The sequence below is a fragment of the Perca fluviatilis genome, chromosome 13, assembly GCF_010015445.1.
Source record: "Perca fluviatilis chromosome 13, GENO_Pfluv_1.0, whole genome shotgun sequence".
Classification (NCBI taxonomy): domain Eukaryota; kingdom Metazoa; phylum Chordata; class Actinopteri; order Perciformes; family Percidae; genus Perca; species Perca fluviatilis.
In genome coordinates this window covers 30746239-30766663 of record NC_053124.1, presented here as the reverse complement: position 1 = coordinate 30766663, position 20425 = coordinate 30746239, and the positions used below count along the sequence as shown (strand labels likewise).

The 20425-nt window shown below is 39.4% G+C and overlaps 1 protein-coding gene across 1 annotated transcript; it reads left to right on the top strand.

The window, feature by feature from the left end:
• Positions 1-3682: 3682 nt before the first annotated feature.
• On the top strand, positions 3683-18165 carry LOC120571638 (secretagogin-like). The gene is made up of 11 exons (XM_039820695.1): positions 3683-3752; positions 7022-7092; positions 8347-8442; positions 10180-10269; positions 12362-12418; positions 14402-14479; positions 14575-14630; positions 14826-14871; positions 16013-16072; positions 16421-16489; positions 17569-18165. Exons 1-11 carry the CDS (start codon positions 3683-3685, stop codon positions 17692-17694), a joined length of 819 nt encoding a protein of 272 aa, XP_039676629.1. The 3' UTR covers positions 17695-18165.
• Positions 18166-20425: the final 2260 nt, after the last annotated feature.

The window sequence follows — 20425 nt, the reverse complement described above, 5'->3', positions numbered from 1 at the left end:
GTAAAAGAAGGCGCTCTGAATAGATTTCCCCGCTCCCAGCGGTGCTACTTCACGGCTCCTTCGAGGTGGCGCCCGACACGTGAACGAGGGAAACTTGAACAGAAGTTAACTAGCCGTAGAGGAAGAGGTTTTCAACGGGATGGTGGACAGCAGTTTGAGGGAAATAAAAGATGCCCCAACCACGTTTAGGTCCAAAGTCTGGACCAAGAGTTGCTCTTAAGTTCTGTAATTTTAATTTACAGACTGACAATTTTTTTGCCGCAGAATTGTGCTGTTTTCTAACAGTTTGGACTTGCAGTAAGGGCTCCTGCACACTGGCTGCGTGGCGTGAGCGTGTCGGCTGCGTGGCGTGTCGGTTTTTATTTCGGCTCCCATGGTAACAGGTTAGAGCTTACACACTGCCTGCGTGGCAACGCACGTCTCAGGCGCAGAAATAGGACCGGAACGCAAGCGTGTTGGAAGCATATCCAGGCAAAATCGAATACAAAAAGATGTTTATATGTCATTTTGACACATATACATTTCATAAATGACATGTTGTTTGAAAGTCTCTAGGTTTTGACAAGAACTCCTTTTTAAATTGTATTTCAATTGGATTCTGATAAAAGAATAACATGGACTTATTATCTCAGGAAAGGGAATTGAAATTTAAAAATATACTGTATATATCGAAATATGTGCAAACAAAAATATTGAGAAAATAATTGTCATTTTATCAACGGGTGTGTACAGACAAGGCTAGCAGCAGCAGCAGCAGCAGCGCCGCGTCAGCCAGTGTGCAGAAGCCCTAAATAAGGAGAGAACAACTGCACTCAACCTTTTCAAAGGGCATTTTGTAGGGCTGAATGGAAAAAAAATCTTAATTGCGATTTTTTCCTGCCATATATTGCGATTTAGGATACAATTTGCGAATTTTTTATTTATTTTTTTAGCTACATCTTGCACCTTCGATGATCATGTAATCAAATATAAATGAACCATCTACTGAAAATAGGACATTTCTGTAAACAATCGTACATACAATTCGTATGTAAATGCTTCCAGCAATTATCTTGTGAAAAAAACATAAACTATAATAATGAAAAGAGGAATAAAAAAATGTTAAATCAAATGTTACACAGAGCATTGAACAAAACCTTTCGCGTTCGATTAATCGCGGTCTTCGCGATTATGTAATCGCACTCTTTCAAATTGCGATTTGAAAACGATTAATGGATCGACCCTAGCCTTTTGTATTCATAGTTGGAACGATATCCTGATGTTTCGTTATAGGATTGTCCAGCAACATATTGATTATCGAAGAATTGCTGTATCGCGAAATTATCCGTATCGTGAGCCGTGTATCATATCAAGAGGTACGCTGTGATTCCCACCCCAATTTTATAATTGTTATAAAATATGAAGCAGTATGAAACCAATTCTTGAAAAATGACATCAAAGAAAAGCTTTCACGTCCGTTTTGGTGAGCCCAGAGAGGAAAACATGGCATTTTAAAAGTAGCCTACATTTACGGTAGCTAGCTAACGGTAGACTACAGAGAAAGTGTGAAATTTTTACGTCCGTTTCGGAGCGAATGAAATATTTCAGTCGACACGTTAAGAGGAACCGAAATTTGCGTTGTAATCCGGTCCGATTCCTACCGGTTGCGTACCCAACCCTAGTAATGGTACTACAAGCATACACACACAAAAGCTAATAAGTGGGCATTGATTTGAGATTATTTTGCCAAATTAATACTTCTAAAATCAAGACGCTCATAAACAATTTTTCAGTTCAACATATATTTCGAAAAAGCTAGTAAGTGGGCCTTGATTTGAGATTTATTTCATGATTTTAGTTCGAAAATTCAAGATGCTCAATAACGTAGTATATCTTCAGTTCTACAGATATTTATACACTGTAAAAAAAAAATTATTTTCGATTTGACGGTGTAGATTCAGAGCGGCAAAAAACCAACTCGCTTGGTTGAGTAAATGCAGCGTTCATGTCACGTCTGAAATACCGTCATTAACAGTTTCTGACGTGTAAACGTTATAACGACAGGGAGACTAAGAGAAATCGGTGCCTTTATAGTGCCTCGAGAGGCAAATACTGCAGTCGCCTCACATCAGAAAAGAGCCAAAAAGCTAAAACCTGCAATAAAATACTGTAGTTTTCTTTCCCACGGAAGACATTTTGACATTTATTTCGTCAAAACGTCCACAGTAACAAAAATAAATTAAATAAAACTCCTATGATAGTTATTTAACATGGAACTCGCCTCTCAACACTGCTGCTGTATCCTCGCCATATCACACGGCTTATTACGTTCTGATTTCTGTTAATCATGTACTGCTGCACTTACCGATGCGTGTGTTATGTATCCATGTAAATATGTACTAACCTTTCCTATGCGCGTATGGTTCTGTGGATAAATATATGGGGTTGAAATCGAGAGTTAAATGCACAAACTCTGGGGGGGGTTTATATTGTATTATGAGCAGAAAGAAATCAGGATTTATTATCACATAATCGTGCTGTTGAATCTGCATGGATTTCCATTTAGGAAACGCGGTGATGGTTTTTATTGTATTGGGAAATATTGTTTTAGATTCTGTTAAATAATGTGTTTTATTGTGTATGTGCCAGTGGACCTACAAGCCTGGAAATGTGACATAAAGCTGTCAGATATATCTGTATTTGTATGTTCATACCAATAAATTCTGTTTTACCGTTCAGACTGTCTCTCTCTCTTTCTTTCTCTCCCTCTTTCCCTCGCTCCCTCTTTTTCTATCTCTTTCCCTCTCTCTCTCCTCTGTCTTTCTCTCTCCCTCTCTCTTTCCTTCTCTCTCTTTCTCCCTCTCTCCCTCTCTTTCTCTCCCTCTCTTTCCTTCTCTCTCTCTCTCTCTCCATCTCTTTCCTTCTCTCTCTCCATCGCTCTCTCATCTCTTTCCCTCCCTCCTTCCCTCTCTATTTCTCTCTCTCTCTCCCTCCCTCTCCCTCTTTCCCTCTCTCTCTCCCTCTCTTTCCTTCTCTCTCTTTCTCCCTCTCTCTCTCCCTCTCTCTTCCTCTCCCTCTCTTTCCTTTTATTTTTCTCTCTCTCTCCATCTCTTTCCTTCTCTCTCTCTCCATCTCTTTCCTTCTCTCTCTCTCATCTCTTTCCCTCCCTCCTTCCCTCTCTATTCTCTCTCTCACTCCCTCTCTCTTTCTCTCCCTCTTTCCCTCACTCTCTTTTTCTATCTCTCTTTCCCTCTCTCTCTCCTCTGTCTTTCTCCCTCTCTCTTTTCTTCTCTCTTTCTCCCCTCTCTCTCTTTCCCTCTCTCTCTCCCTCTCTGTCTTTCTATCTCCCCCTCTCTCTTTCTCTCCCTCTTTCTCTCTCCATCTCTCTCTCCATCTCTTTCCCTCTCTCTTGCCTTCTCTCTCCATCTCTCTCCATCTCTTTCCCTCTCTCCCTCCTTCCCTCTCTCTCTCCCCATCTCTCTCCCTCTCTCTCATCTATCTCTCTCTCCCTCCCTCCTTCATATACAAGCTGTTGAATCCCTCTTTAGTCTCATTTCGCTGACTTCAGGAGACGCCTGAAGGAGAATTCCGAGTAACCTTTCTTTCAGTGGATAACGCGTCGTCTCCCTGTGCGTCTGTGGAAGAAGCGTTTTCCTTTTCTTCCTCCGTCCCCAGCTCGACCTCTGCTCTGGTCTCCGGCACCATGGACAGCGCCTTGGACAGCCTGGACGCTGCACGCTTCTTACAGATCTGGCAACATTTCGACGTGGACGGTAAGAAGAGTTTTAATGACTCTGGTGTCGATGTGTGAGTCAGTTAAGTGGACGTAAATCATGTGATCAGATTTACATAGAAATGTGTCAAAGATATGGACACTTTATGGCATTATGAACTGGCAGCTGTGAGTTCAGAGAGGACGTTGTTTGATTGTTTATGGATAATTCTGGTAATTGTACGACAAATACAGTACAGGCCAAAAGTTTGGACACACCTCATTCAATGAGTTTCCTTTTTATTTTCATGACTATTTACATTGTAGATTCTCACTGAAGGCATCAAAACTATGAATGAACACATATGGAATTATGTACTTAACAAAAAGGTGTGAAATAACTGAAAACATGTCTTATATTTTAGATTCTTCAAATTAGCCACCCTTTGCTTTTTTTATTAATAAGGGAAACAATTCCACTAATTAACCCTGACAAAGCACACCTGTGAAGTGAAAACCATTTCAGGTGACTACCTCATGAAGCTCATTGAGAGAACACCAAGGGTTTGCAGAGTTATCAAAAAAAGCAAAGGGTGGCTACTTTGAAGAATCTAAAATATAAAACATGTTTTCAGTTATTTCACACTTTTTTGTTAAGTACATAATTCCATATGTGTTCATTCATAGTTTTGATGCCTTCAGTGAGAATCTACAATGTAAATAGTCATGAAAATAAAGAAACACATTGAATGAGAAGGTGTGTCCAAACTTTTGGCCTGTACTGTATATACGTCATGACATCAAATGACAGCTGTTTTTTTTTTTTTTAAGATTATTTTTTGGGGCATTTCTGCCTTTAATGGACCGGACAGCTAGGTGAGAAAGGAGAGAGAGAGTGGGGGAAGACATGCAGGAAATCGTCACAGGTCGGACTCGAACCCCGGACCTCTGCGTCGAGGTATAAACCTCTATGTATATGTGCGCCTGCTCTACCCACTGAGCCAACCCGGCCACGAGGGTCTTTTTGCAATCTTGAAGTTTAACTTTTGGAGAATTAAAGGCAGTAAATATGTGAACTACAGGAAATAAAGAGGGTTGAACATTGCTCATTGGGTTTTGTAGTTCATTCCCCACCTCTTCAAGTCCAGACATTATTTATCAAGACCCTGAACTCCTAAATTGCTCCCGATGGACTGTATGCGGGGACATAGGCGTAGATTTACCACCCCCCCAAAAAAAATATATAGAAGAGGTAGATTTATACCCCTCAAAACCCACTCCCCAAAAGAAGTAAAAATAACTGTTCAGTGGGCCTGAAACATGAATATGTCCTTCTTACCTGTAAATCTATATCCCAACAGTTTTAGGCACAGGAATTCAGGGGTTTTCCTGACTGAGAATGGGCTTCTTTTTGGGGGGGGGGGGCGACTACACACAACAGTAAGCATGAACGGTTGGCGCACAGTAAAGGCTATGAGTCTGTGTAACCTTGTTATTTCTGACAATTTGATAAACGAAATTGTCTAATATGCTTGAGTAAATGAAACCCCAGGCAATAAGATATATTATATTATATATATATATGTGTGTATATATATATATATATATATATATATATATATATATATATATATATATATATATGTGTGTGTATATATATATATATATATATATATATATATATATATATATGTATATATGTGTGTGTGTTGGTTGTTGTGTATATATATATATATATATATATATTTTATGTGTATTATATATATATATATATATATATATATATATGTATATATATATATATGTATGTATATATATATGTGTATATATATATATATGTATGTATATATATATGTGTATGTATATATATGTATGTATGTATATATATATGTATGTATGTATGTATATGTATGTATGTATGTATGTATGTATATATGTATATATATATATATATATGTATATATATATATATATATGTATATGTATATATATATATATATATATATATGTGTGTGTGTGTAGTGATTTTCCGTTGGTGCTGGCTAAAACCTCTTTTGTGGGAGCGCCAAAATTCCAGACCCCAGACCCCCAATGTTGAAACAAAACCTACAACCCTTGTCTGGGGAGGTGACTTGGAAGTTGCTTTGTACACCACCCCACCCCCCTAAAAATAATAAAATATAATCTAAGGAGGATTTCTATGCATTTTGAATACATGTATTTCCCCAGTAGTCCAAACTCACGACTGCCTCTACAGTGATTGTTGAGGGGGTTTATCACATGATGACTCAAGCAGCCAAAAAGGATAAACTGAGATATGAGATTATATCGCCAAAGTCTACTTTCAATCAGAATCGCATAATGTGATTCATGAGACCCCCAGGTGAAATATTAAACATTTATATGGTTTAATTTAAAAATGTAATTTCTAATAATTTTTTTATTTAACTTCATTTATTTTTATCCAACCAGGTAAAAGTCCCATTGAGATTAAAATCTCTTGTGACCTGGTCAAGACGGCGTTGTTACAACAATAAAAATAAAAAATAAAAACTGTCACACACCACAAATGAGCAGAATATGCAGTTAATATGCGATTATATAAAGAAAAGAAGGAGTAATGCATAAATAGGTATCATTTTTGGTATTTGCTTTGATATCAGTCCTGTTGTAGCAGTTGATATTATGTTTGGATAATGGTGCTGTTTGAAACCACACACATTTTAGAAGAGACCAAAACTATGTGAATGTTTAAAGGTCGTGTATTGTAAAAAGTGAGATTTCCATGTGTTTTATTTATTTATTTATTATGAATCAAAGTCGAAGGGCTATATAAATACCGTGAAAGTATCAAAACGTTCAATCCACAGAGAAATGCACACGGCCCTTATTAAAAAACCTGTGCCTTTAAACGAGCCGTCAGGACTTCCTGTACGGTTGTGATGTCACAACTATACTATATATAGGTCAAAAAGTGCAACAGTCATTCCCAGGCTGAAATGACGCTGCAGAGACTCAGAGAGTGCAGATGCAGGAGACCCGGAAACGCGGACCAATCAGGCAAAATTGGGCTTTTTCTAGTATAACCATACATACCTGTATGAACCTGAAAATGAGCATGAAATGGGACCTTTAAAGATTTCTACTTGACAGTAGCGGCGATAATGAGTTCCAAACTCAACCATCCAGTTTGCTAGCATCACTTGCTAGCCAGAAGCAAACGTTTACATTTTTTACATTATTATTTTATTTTCCATTATAAAGTCCAAAAAAATGAAATGATCTGCATCCAGTTAATTTGACCAGATGCCTGGTTGTGTTTTTTTTTAGATAACGGTTACATCGAAGGAAAGGAGCTGGACGCCTTCTTCCAACACATGCTGGAAAAATTTGGGATGAAGGTAAAAGAGATTAAAAAAAATATACATGGCTGCATTTTAAGTTGATCATCTTTCTACCCAAATGGTGAAAGGCTGCTTCTCCAGGGGCAAGAAAATACAAAAGGAAGCCGACACCTCAACTTTTCCATTTCATCTTCATCAAGTTCTTGTGCAGCAGTATTCTCATAGCACAAGTTTGTATAAAAATCAGAGTCTGTATGCAGCTTTCAGCCTTTCATTTTCAGATCTACAGCTATGTTTCCATCCACTTGTCAGTAGAATTATCTGAAGTTCGCTAAAAACTTTAACGAGAATAAAGCCGGTGAAAGTGTGTTTCCATCCAACGGCTTTGAAGCCAATAAAAACCTGTGGTTAGTGACGTCACGTGCTGTTTTGCGATCAAGTTGGTTTATCGGATAGATTTGAGACATTTTAAGACGTTTCCATTTATTACGCACTTAATCGCACAACATTCAAGCTAACGTTTCCGAGCAAAGTTTGCTAGCCAAAATGGATCGCGCCGTCTACCTACAAATGGTTGTAAAAGCGCTAATGAGCCAGCTGATGGCGACATATCAAGCTATAATATGACAACGACGCTATCAAAACATCGCTATGATGACGCAGACGCACGTAAATGCCAGACGACAATGACTGTTGCTATCTAAAATAGCCGTTATATTTCGCTCGTAAATAAAATGTTAAAAGTCTCTCGTCTCCTCTTTTCGTCCACTTTTATCCGTCTTTGTTGACATCCTTCGTGTCTGCAAAGAAAGCGGAAATACGTGGCGGAAATGAATACATCCTTGTTTTAAGGCGGGTTGCAACCATAAAATGAGCTAAAACGTTATCGCAATTCATTATTTATTCGACAAATAACATTTCCATCAGGGGTTTTTTGCGAGAAAACGAGAAAATCCGAGAAAGAAAATCCGATGAGATTCATGAAGTTCAATCGAATTTCACCGTTTCCATAAAGCATTTTTCATGCGATACTACTTCATTCGCATTAAAAACGTGTTGATGGAAACACGGCTTGTATCAATGTTCATTGCTCTCTGCACAGTGTTATATTTGTTACTACCACGGGGGGGTGCACTAGAGTCAGAAAATGTCAAAATGTACACATGGTGGCTTTAAAAGGTTTTTTAGTGCGCACCATCGCAGTAAGTATCAAACTACACTCACATCCATTCATTATTCAGTTTTTTGGGAAATGTCAACACATTACACGCTGCCTAATAGGAACTCACCATGGAGTCGGTGTTGTTTCAGAGGGAGGAGATGAATGAGGACAAAATCACAAGACTGAGAGAAAGATTCATGTCTGCGTGTGACACCACAGCGGACGGACGTCTGCAGATACAAGAGGTATCTGAGGTTTTATAATTTATTGTCATAATTGATCCCCAGTGTGGAAATTACAATTTACACTCTGTTAGAACACCCTACACACAGACCTGAAATACACACACACACACACACACACATGCGGTAATGGAGAGATGTCAGAGTGAGTGGGCTACGACTGCTGGACAGGTGCTCTGAGCGGTTAGGGGTGGGGGGGGTTCTTTGCCTTGCTCAAGGAGGTGAACTGGCATCTCTCCAGCTACCAGTCCACACTCCGTACTTTGGTCCGTACGAGGACTTGAACCAGCGACCCTCCGGTAGGATGGGCATCAAGAACCGGTTCCAGCTTGGAATCGAATTATGATTCCAATGGAATCGTTGTTTTTTTTTATTGGAACCGTTTGGAATCGTTTGGAAAATTTGGTTTCAAATCCGATCAGCGGTTCCAAATATAACACGCGCAGGTTTTGGTTTCAATAGTGGCCGCCATGCTTCCAGGCACTTGTTGTGTTGCAGTGATGGAGCGCAGTAAGCGGCGCTCTAAAGTGTGGCTTAAAAACTGTAAATCACCATTGAATCGAAATAAAAGTTTCCTCTTATCTGTGGAATAAGCATGTGACCCTTTTCAACTCCAAACCTTAAATAATTGAAATCGATACCGGTTTCAAGGTATACCATGGTTTAAAAAAAAAAAGAAATTCACGGTTTCAAAACCCCTAAAATGTTTCCGTCATACAGTTCCTGCGGTATGAGCTCGTCAAGTGGAGAAAAGTGCAGTTTAGAAATCCCTTCTCCCTGCCAGAGTGCAGTGTGTTTAAAAATAAAATACATTGTGTTCAATGGAGAAAACAAAGTTGTATTTTTACCCAGACATACATGTACTGTATGACACAACTTTACAACAGAAATGTTGCGGTCAGTTTTCCATTTATAATCAAGAAATCCATGTAACATAAGATGTCTTTAGCTTTTAACCATTGTGTTGTCCACCCAGGTCAAAATTAATACTTTTTTAGAGACTGTTTCGATATTTTTAATCGCTTTTTTCAAAGTTTATGGCACAGAAATTTGACCCGAGGACAACAGGAGGGTTAAAAGCAAGGTTTTGTGTATACAGAATCAAGTTTTTTTTTTAGTAAGAAGTTGAAATCAACTTTGTTTAATGCATTGTTTCTTCTAGCGCTAAAAAAAAAAAATCTTCAGCAGGTGGGGTCCTGTGTTTGGGGAGATTTTGTTCCCAAACAGAGTTCAGGTCTGAAATTCTCGAAGTCATGGTGGGGTTCAGCAGGACAACCCTAGTTATTGTACACATAACACAAACTTTTTCATACTGACATTTACAGGTTTGCCCGTGAAACGGCTTTAATTGATGACACATTGAACATAAATAAAAAAATGCATATTTCATGTGAAACTTGCACATGGCCGCCCACCAAGAGCCAGGTTCTGTCTGAGGTTTCTGTCTGTTAAAAGGACATTTTTCTTCGCCAAATGCATGCTCTTAAAGGGATACGCCACCGTTTGTTGAAATAGGGCTCATCACGGTCCCCCCTAGCTGTAGATAGGTGGGCCAACGCCCACATGATTGTTGGGTCTTTGTAAATTATAGAGTACGGTCTAGATCTACTCGATCTGTAAACTGTCCTGAGATAACTCCTGTTATGATTTGACAATATATATGAAATTGAATTGAAAGATGCTTTCAGTGAGTCACAATGGATGTAAATGTGTTTGTTTGTTTTTTCTCCCCCCCCCAAGTTGGCCACCATAATGCTGCCAGAGGAGGAGAACTTCCTGCTTCTGTTTCGCAGAGAGACGCCGCTGGACAACAGCGTGGAGTTCATGAGGGTGAGGGTCAAAGGTCGATAAATAATGCAGACATGTCACGATTGTGGGTGTCTGTTATAGTTTTTTCCTGTTTCTTGTGTATGTTTATGCTTCAGTTTCCTGTTTTATTTTGGTAGTCTGTTTTTCTCCCGTGTCATGTCTTGTCTTACTTCCTGCCTCGTGTTTTCCCGCCTTTGGGATTGTCTGCCCCGCCCTGATGTGTTTCACCTGTTCCTGAGCCCTCGTGTCACCTGTCCCTCGTTTCACCCTCGTTACCTCGTGTATTTAGTCTCTGTGTGGTCTCTGTCTGTTGTCAGGTCATTGTATGGGATGGTGTTAGCGTGTGTGTCTAAGTCTGCCCCCCTTTGTCTCGGTGGTCAAATTTTTGTGATTCCTGTTCTTTTGGCTTCCTCTACGTTTTGGAACTGTTTTTGCCTGCCGTCTTCAGGACTGTATGTATGTTGTTGTTGTATTGATTTTTTTTTATTTTTATTAAATCATCAAGCTCACCACTGCCCTGCTGTCTCTGCATTTGGGTCCGCCAATTCTCTGACTCCCGTTACCAGAAAGTTCAGTATTTGAATTAAAGTAAAGCTACGCAAGACGTTACAGGTTTGGCATTTACCTCTATTTGTCATTAGGACCACCAACATGCAAATGTGCTTCATTTATTAAACCCTTTTATTATAGGGATAGACCGATTATCGGCCCTGGCTGATTATCGTCCCGTTTTGTTAAAGTTAATGAATTAAAAAGTGCTCTACTTTGGCTCGGCTACAGCTCTGTGTCTGTCCTTCTGCTTCCGTTTCACTCACCACCGAGTCTGACTTAATGTCCCACCCACAACACTATCTAACTATCTCTTACTGTGTATTATGTTGAAAGTTTCTCATTTATTAAATAATAGCTTAATGCAGTTAAACAAAGTTTTGTGTTAGAGTTTGTAACATTCCAAATTCTCAATTTTGACTTAGTTTTTCATTTTCTCTGTAAATGCACATCGGTTCCAAATATCGGTTATCGGTTTTATTAATTGATAGTCTATATCCACGATGTTCCACTTCCGGGATTGCTCCGGTGCCGCCAGATATTCCGCCCGATGTCACTCTTTTCGGCCTAGACTATCTGTCCAATCTGAGTTTTCTGTCGCACGACTAAAACTACTTTTGAACGTACACATGTTCCACCAAAACAAGTTCCTTCCCGAGGCTATTTAGCAGCTACGCCGTCGCTCTGTACTGCGCTTAGCGCCGCCCAAGACGATTGTGATTGGTTTAAAGAAATGCCGATAAACCAGAGCACGTTTTTCTCCCATTCCGGAATGCTGTGTGGGCTAGCCAGACCCTCCTACGCAGCGCTGTGGAGGAGAGTCTGGCAATGCGTGACTAGAATTAAAGTAAAGCTACACAAGACATTACAGGTTTGGCATTCACCTCTCTTTGTCATTAGGACCACCAAACATGCTAATGTACTTAATGTATTAAACCCTTCCGTTTTTTCGCGATGCCAGATGGAGGGTGACTCGCACGGTCAACCTTAGAAAACTGGTTTCGATGCTCACGAAATTCGCTGTGAACATTCGTCTCCGGAGAAAGCTCCCTAATGTTTTTGGGGCGAAAAAGTCCGCCAAAATGTCCGCAAAACAAATATCATGATTTAATAGCCAGATTGTTACAAACCCTTTTGACTCCACTGAGTACCTTTTTTGGTCCCACTTTACTTGAAGGTATCTACATAAGAGTGACATGACACTGTCATGAACGTGTCATAAACATTATAAACTGTCATAAACGTTTATGACATAACACTTCTTTTAGTAAGTGTCATTCGGTTTTTGTCATGACAAGTTAGGGTTAGAGTTAGAGTTAGAGTTAGGGTTCATGTGTCATGACAGTGTCATGTCACTCTTATGTAGATACCTTCAAGTAAAGTGTTACCCATTTTTTTCAATTTGGACATTGTATATGTCTTTTAACCCCAACGTCAGACCAAACGTTAGAACAATTCATTAGCGTATTGATATATATTCTGTTGTAATAAACATTGCTCAAACTACCTTCTATTTAGTGAAATATTTATTGCTTTTTTGATGATTTGTGTCTTATTTGCGCAGATCTGGAGAAGCTACGACACGGACAGCAGCGGCTACATCTCAGCGATTGAGCTCAAGGTAACGGCTGAGATCACGTTGTGTCGCTGGAACAGATTGTCACGTCAAAGAAAAACAATTTAGCTAGATTCTGTTCTGGTCATGATGAGGATTTCCTCTGGGCGGAGAGTGGCTGATTAGATCACAGTGGCGGCGCTTCAGCTTGGAACTTAGTGCAAAAGTACCGTACTCAAGTCCAAATGTTGAGGTACTTGTCCTTTCCTTGAGTCTTTTCTTTTCATGCCACTTTCTACTTCTACTCCGCTACATTTCAGAGGGAAATATTGTACTTTTTTACTCCACTACATTCATCTGACCGCTTTAGTTACTTTACAAATTCAGATTTTTGCACACAAAACACATGAAGTTTATAAAATACGATTTTTTTATTATAAATCAAACTACCCAACAATGTAATGGTCCAGCTGAAATGATTAGACCATTAAACACAGAATTTGCTGCTTCTTCTTTCTTTTTTTACGCTTTCAACCCTTTCTTCATTTCCAGTTTCTAAAATGGGAGGATTTTTCTGCCTTGAGTACTTTTACTTTTACATACTTTTATTTAACCCTTGTGTTGTCCTTCGGGTCCCAGTGACCCAAAGGACAACACAAGGATTATGTACTTCAGTTTACTTTGTTGAGAATTGCTCTCTAAACAAGGGTTAATACAGCACCTTAGTTCTTGTTTGTACAGCATTTTGGTCAGCTTAAACTGTGTTTACATGTGTTCTAGAAATAAACTTTACTTACTTACTTTACACAAACAGGGTTTAGAGAGCAATTCTCAACAAAGTAAAGGGAAGTACATCATCCTTGTGTGGTCCTTCGGGTCAATGGGACCCAAAGGACCACACAAGGGTTAAGTAACATTTTCGATGCAGGATTTATTTATTTTTTAAAGTGTGGTATTAGTACAATTCAGGGACGTTTTTGAATAATTTACAATCCCATCTGTTAAAGCCCAACCGAGTGTGACTGGCGTTATACCCCGTCGTCTTTCACTTTCCCTTTCCCTTTTTGTCTATTAGTTGTTCTTCGTTTAATTTCCTTCTTTCCTGTGATGGCCCTGCCCCAGAATCAGCCATAACTACTAGCAGATAATTTCTAAAATAACATTAAAATACAATTAGGCCTCTATAAAGAAATCTCCTGCAACCTTTTACCTGGCTCAACTGGCTGGATACACTAACACAGGCTTTTCTGGTGTAACAAAGAAATCTGTGACCCGTCAGAATGTGTGACTGTAGCGCCGTCTACCTGCCGCAAATCATTCTGTGACTGCGCGGAAAAAACCGGCAGAGGCCTTACTTAACACTATATAAAAATAGTCTTCTTTTCACTGTTACAGGTCATTTAAGACCATTGTATGAAAAATGACAGAGCTTCAGAAACATTAAAAACTTACGTACAGTATAGTCACTTTAAAATGGAACTATGCATTTTTCTTTTTAGCTTAATTTACCTTAAAGGTGCTGTGGTTGGATTGAGCAAAGAAATTTGAACATCAACAACTTCTCAGTCCCTCCCCCCTTTCCGCTAAAGGCCAAAATGGTCTCCTAAGCCCCTCCCCCCCACAAGGGAGAATTAATGCGTGTGCATGAGCAGTGATTGACACGCATTTAGACACCCTTCCATAGATAAATCGGCCTTTTCCTGGAAAAACAACAACCACAAGATAGCCATCCACAGAGATAGTTAAGCTTAAGGATTCACTGCGCATTCCACATGTATGTTTACCGTTTCAACATGATGCATGAATATGTCAATATGTATTATTATGTTAATGGTGGGGGTGTAAGGTAATGTAATGTAATAGTTTGAAGGTAATCAACAGGATCTCATATTTTATTCTGAATTTTACCGGAAGCCAATGAAGGGATGCTAGGATAGGTGTGATTATGAGACAGACATGTGACTCCAAATGGCAATGCCTCCAGCAATTCTTGGTCATTTTAAGTTTAGTGTCTTTTTGTTGTTGTTGTTGTTGTTGTTGTCCCTTCAGGGCTTCCTCCATGACCTCTTCCTCCAACACAGGAAGTCCATCACCCCTGAAAAACTGGAGACCTACACTGACACCATGGTAACAGGAGGGGGAGAGGGTTCTAGTGTTCAGATGTTATCATTGACAGAATAATTCCAATCTGATGGGGGTTTTTTTTCCTCCTTTTTTCCTAGATGAAGATGTTTGACAAAAACAGGGATGGCCGACTGGACTTAAATGACCTGGCCAGGTACTGTCGAACTGTGATGTGACCTTTAGGAGAATCATTAGATTTAAAAAAAATAAAATAAAATACATAGGCTATATATATATATATATATATATATATTATAAAATACCTGATCTTCTCATGGCTGTGTAATCAGAAAAAATACAAACATCTGATAGCATTTGAATCATATTGACATTCTTTTCTTGTCTCAAGAATCTTGTCCCTGAAAGAGAACTTCCTACTGAAGTTTAAGATGGATGTAAGTTTAAAGAGTTTATTGAGGTGTTTTATTTTTTTTTTATTTTTTTTTTTTTTTAATACTTAACCCTTGTGTTGTCTTCCCGTCCATCATGAACTTGTCCTTCCAGGTCAAAATTGAAAAATGAACTTCTTTTGGTGTTTTTCCCGCCGTTTTTGTTGCTTTTTCTTTCCCCAATGCTTTTGACATTTCTTTTAAACATTTTTGTCAATTTTTTCAAGCTTTTTTATTATTATTATTCATGTTAATAAAGATTAATACATCTAACTTATATGCCATTATACCTTTTTATTTATTTTTTAAAAAGCAGAAATTATGAATTATTTTGACTAATAGTTAAGATCAGAGGATGTTGAGTAGATCACAGACTGGTGTATGTTAAAGGTTAGTCCGGAAACAGTTTTGAAACCATTTAAACAAATTTTTCAAATGCTATTAAAATTGAATAAAACACCCCAAATTGAATGAAAGTAATCATTCATTTGACCTGCTAAGACATCATGCATCCATGTTATTTTGGGTCAATTTGGTTGAAAGAAACCCATATTTGTGATAGAAAGAACTTTGAAAAAGAAGGCTTAATACTTACTAACCCCTCCCTTTCACCTCGATCTCCCTATTTATTAAGGGATTGTGGGGGGGGAAATATCGATACAGCATAGTATTGCGATATTTTCCGTGGCGACACTGTATCGGTACACAGACGCCAAGTATCGATGTATGATTATATATGTGTTGGTCAGTTTGTCTGCTTGACAATCCCATTTTGCAGCAATAAAATTTAAGTGAAATGAACAAACAGAGATACAGTCTTTTTAGATGAACCAGATGTTGACACTGTTTTCCTTTTGGGTACATCATTTGAAATTGGGAATAATTTTAAGTTGGGGGGGGGGAGTGGAAAGGTAATACGTTGCAATATATCACAGAATATCGCGATATGTTTAAAATCGCAATAACATCGTATCGTGACATACTGTAAGTATCGCGATGATATTGTATCGCGAGGCCCTCTGGTGGTTCCCACCCCTACTATTTATGACTGAAGATGATTATATGCTGGTCATGGTCATGTTTTTGTGTAAATATGTAATGCCAAATTCTCACTGTTCATTTTTCTCCTTGCTTTATTTGGCGCCAGGCTTGCAGTCAAGAGGACAGGAAGAGAGACTTTGAGAAGATATTTGCTCACTATGACGTCGTAAGTTTGAATTTAGGTCCATGTTGGTTGTTTACGGTCTGACCGAAGGGAGACCAAAGGGAAGACGTACTGTAGCTATCCGTTAAAATAACGCTTGAATATTAGCTTTAAGAATATGTTTTCATATTGAACGCTGATTGAATGCCAATAGACTTGATTGTAATTTTTAACTGAATTAGGTAGACGTACAATGAAGTTAATAGTGTAGTTTAGTTTTTCCTCCCTCCTGATAATCATACAAGCTTATTCACTGTGTGTGTGTGTGTGTGTGTGTGTGTGTGTGTGTGTGTGTGTGTGTGTGTGTGTGTGTGTGTGTGTGTGTGTGTGTGTGTGTGTGTGTGTGTGTAGAGTAAGACGGGCGAGTTAGAGGGCCCTGAAGTGGATGGATTTGTCAAGGATATGATGGAGCTGGTGAAGGTAAAAACCATGGAACTTTTAGTTTCTCTGGGTCAAAATTTTAAATGAAAACTTTTTTCAATGTTTAGGTCGTCTATTCCGACACTTCTGTCACTTTTCCGCCGATGTTTTTGTCACTTATTTCAACGTTTTTGTCACTTTTTTTCTGCGCCTTTTGACGTTTTTGTGTTTTTTCGTCCCACATTTTTGAATCTTTTTGGGACAACGTTCTTTTATAAATTTTTTTTCTCCAAATGCTATCAAATTGAATAAAACACCCAAATTCAATGAAAGTAGTGAACTCATCATTCATTTTACTTGTGAAGAGCGTTATAGGGAACCTACGGAGGAGGATCAGGACCACTGGTGCAAAAATGTATTTGAGTTCTGACTTAATTCTCAGAATTCTGACTTTAAACTCTGAATTCTGACTTAATTCTTAAAATTCTGACTTTAAAGTCAGAATTCTGAGTTTAAAGTCAGAATAAAGTCAGAATTCTCAGAATTAAGTCAGAACTCAAATACATTTTTCACCAGTGGTCATAATCCTCTTCCGTAGGAACCATCCACGTTACCTTTTTATGAAAATTTGGTTGAAAGAAACCTAAAATTTCTGATTATAGAAACTTTTTGAAAATGGGTCCAATTTAACCCGAGGACAACAGGGGAGTTAAACATTGTGATACCACTGCCGTGACATACTTTAACTTACATGCAGAGCTGATCCAGGATAAACTTTTTAACACTTCATCATCACTGAGTGATAGAAAAGACTCATACACATCACAAGTGCAACTTGCACAAACATACTGTAGGTTATACTTATATCTTTATAAATACAATTTTAGTAGGTTGTACATTTTTATATGCCACCTGTGTATGCGTTTGTACATTCTTTCCTTTTGTATTTTTGTATCCTTATTTTTGAATAGTTCTTGTATTCTATCCTATTGACTATTTCTTGCATATTCAGTATGTGTGCTGTTTGCTTATATTTTGCTGCTGTGGCACTGACATTTCCCAATTTGGGGATCGATAAAGTCTAATCATAATCTAACCTCTCTGTTAAAATCTTCCGAACCCCGACCCCTGTCCTCCAGCCCAGCATCAGTGGCACGGACCTGGACAAGTTCAGGAAAGCCCTGATGAGTCACTGTGACATCAACGGAGACGGAAAGATCCAGAAGAACGAGCTGGCTCTGTGTCTCGGCCTCAAACTCAGCTAGTGGACCCTCACAAGATGTCCCACTCGTGGCTTTCTTTCCTCCATCGCTATTTACTTTCAACCCCCCACTCTTCCATCTTCCTGCTTCTTATTTAAACTTCTGTTTTCCTTCTCCCCCCACCCTTACAATTTTGATGTTTGTCTTTTACTTTTTCCACCCGTCTTAATTTCTGGAAGTGTATTCTCCTCCTTTACTGGCTCTCACTTTGGTGTTTAAAAAGGCCAACTTATCTCCATGTTTTATGCTCGTTAATATAAGCACACTACGTTTCCATAATTTTATATATATATTTTCTGTATTCAAATTCCCAGCCGAAGTTAGAGTTGTTAAGACTCCAAAAATATCTAGTTGCTGTTTTCATGACTGCATGGCTTACTTCTTTGTAATGTGGTATTATAGGACATGCTGTTTGCATGACGTTATTGTGAAACCAGTAACATGAATGATGGTAAATAAAAAGTATTAAATCTTTGTCACTGGCATCTTTCTGTTTTGACTGAACAAATACGCAACAAAACCTGCGTTATTAAGTCACTGCAAGTGGCTTTCATTGTCCTTAAAGGTGCCCTGCCACGCGTATTTCATTACTTTGTACTAATGTCCGAAGTTGTACCATGGACTCTGTAAAAGTTTTTGTTGAAAAAATGCCTTGGTTACCTTGTTTAAAGCCATTCTAGCGCGGTATAGAAAGCCTGCAGGAAGACTCGGCTCGATTTGTGCCAGTTATATTGTGCCAGTACTCAACAAGCTAAGCTGTTTGAATCTGATTGGCTAACAGCTAGCCAATGAGAGCCTGGTTGTCATCCTTTACCCAGCCCAACTGGGCGAGCTCATGAATAGTAATGAGCTCAGGCAACATGATGTCAGACTGACCAGCTTTTGTAATTGGCCTGATTTCTCTGCTTATTTCTTTTCAGTGGCTAGAGCAGTTCATTTTCACATTCACAACATAACACAAACACATATGATGGAACTAACATATTTTAAAAAATGCAAGTAAAAAACGGTTTTGTATGGCAGGGCACCTTTAAATCAATGGCTGCCTGGTTGTTATAATTATATGCTTTGGAAAATTATCAGCTGATATATATATATATATATGTATATGTATACACACACATACAATAAACACATAAAAAAACCTAGTGAAGGCTCTTTTCTGAACTACCAACGTCAAGTTTGTTTTAATACAACTGGCAATTTCATAGTGTTGTTCGTAGATGAAGAGCTAAATAGGAGAGCTGCAACCTTCTTCTGCTACTGTCTAGTTCCGTTGTTACCTCTGTTGCATTTAGGTTGAGGCAGAAATCCCAGAAGTGGAAATCTTAAAACCTCAAGAAATAAAACCAAAACCACTTCAAATTTGAACTGTAAGGGGACATTTGTTTTGCGTGTGGTGAAGTTTGTAATTTGGGTGAATTGACCTATAAAGCAGAGATACAAACTAAATGATTCTTCGCTGACAGAAGTGAAACCTATACATGTGTGAAATTAGCAGTGCGAAGTGCAAACACCTGCCCAAGTATGTCAGAGGGGACTGACATCCCAACCTGATGCCAATTACTTCATCAGTGTGAGACGTGATTGGTCGACTCAGGTACCTTGAACACTTGAAAAAGGGCCAATGTCTTTGTGATATGCAAAGCGGTTTGTTTCAGAGGTTGTTGGCATCCTGCTCAGCGCTTGTCTTTAAGGTTGTTGGGCCTCATCTGGAAAAGAAATGTCTTCTGGATTTTGTGTGAGGTAACATTGCTTTTCTTTATTTCTGCAGATACTGTATGTTATTGTGCTAACCTTCTGTTTTGTTCACGTAATCATCATTTTTCAGAGTGCTTGTGCTTTTGCTGTTGACTTTTGGCCAGCACGCAAAGGGTAAGAATTCATGCTACACAAATTGCAGTTCGATATAGTATCTGTAACAAGCTGACCTTTTTTTTTTAATTAAAATTTTTTTTTTCTAGCACTCAGCTACTTTGATTTTCAAAGAAGCCTTGAACCTGCTTCATCTGAGAACCTGGAGCCAGTTGCTGCAGCGAGTGCAGGAGGTCCTCGTGGTTCTTCTGGTAGGCAAGTAGATGGATACAGTCCAGAGGGAAGTGTTTCTAGTTACAGGCCCGGCCCACTGTTGATTCCGAAATCCAGACAAAAACTCCAGCAGCCACTTCAAAATGACCCTAATGCAGGAGTCCTTCAGACGGAAGCTGAAATTCCACAGACTGAATACCGCAAGTCGGGTATCTCGTCAAGTTATGGCATTACGCTGTATTTTCCCGACCAGAGTCCACTTGGCAGGCCAAGCCCGAGCAGCGCTCCTACCCAGCCAAGTCCCAGCAGCCCCCCTACCCAGCCTACCCATCCAAGCCCCAGCAACCCGCCTACCCAGACTACCCAGCCAAGTCCCAGCAGCCCCCCTACCCATCCAAGCCCCAGCAACCCGCCTACCCAGACTACCCAGCCAAGTCCCAGCAGCCCCCCTACCCAGCCTACCCATCCAAGCCCCAGCAACCTGCCTACCCAGACCACCCAGCCAAGTCCCAGCAGCCCCCCTATCCATCAAAGCCCCAGCTACCCGCCTACCCGGTTAGGCCCCAGCAACGTGACTACCCATCAAGGCCCCAGCAACCCGCTGACCCGTCTAGGCCCCAGCAACGTGCCTACCCAGACTACCCATCAAGGCCCCAGCAACCCGCTGACCCGTCTAGGCCCCAGCAACGTGCCTACCCAGACTACC

What these genes read in the sequence shown, in the direction of transcription:
- LOC120571638 (XM_039820695.1), top strand. Translation starts at nt 3,683, where the DNA reads ATGGACAGCGCCTTGGACAGCCTGGACGCTGCACGCTTCTTACAGATC. An exon ending in GACTTAAATGACCTGGCCAG is followed by an intron (nt 14,631 to 14,825) that starts GTACTGTCGAAC and finishes TCTTGTCTCAAG; the next exon opens with AATCTTGTCCCTGAAAGAGA. An exon ending in TATTTGCTCACTATGACGTC is followed by an intron (nt 16,073 to 16,420) that starts GTAAGTTTGAAT and finishes GTGTGTGTGTAG; the next exon opens with AGTAAGACGGGCGAGTTAGA.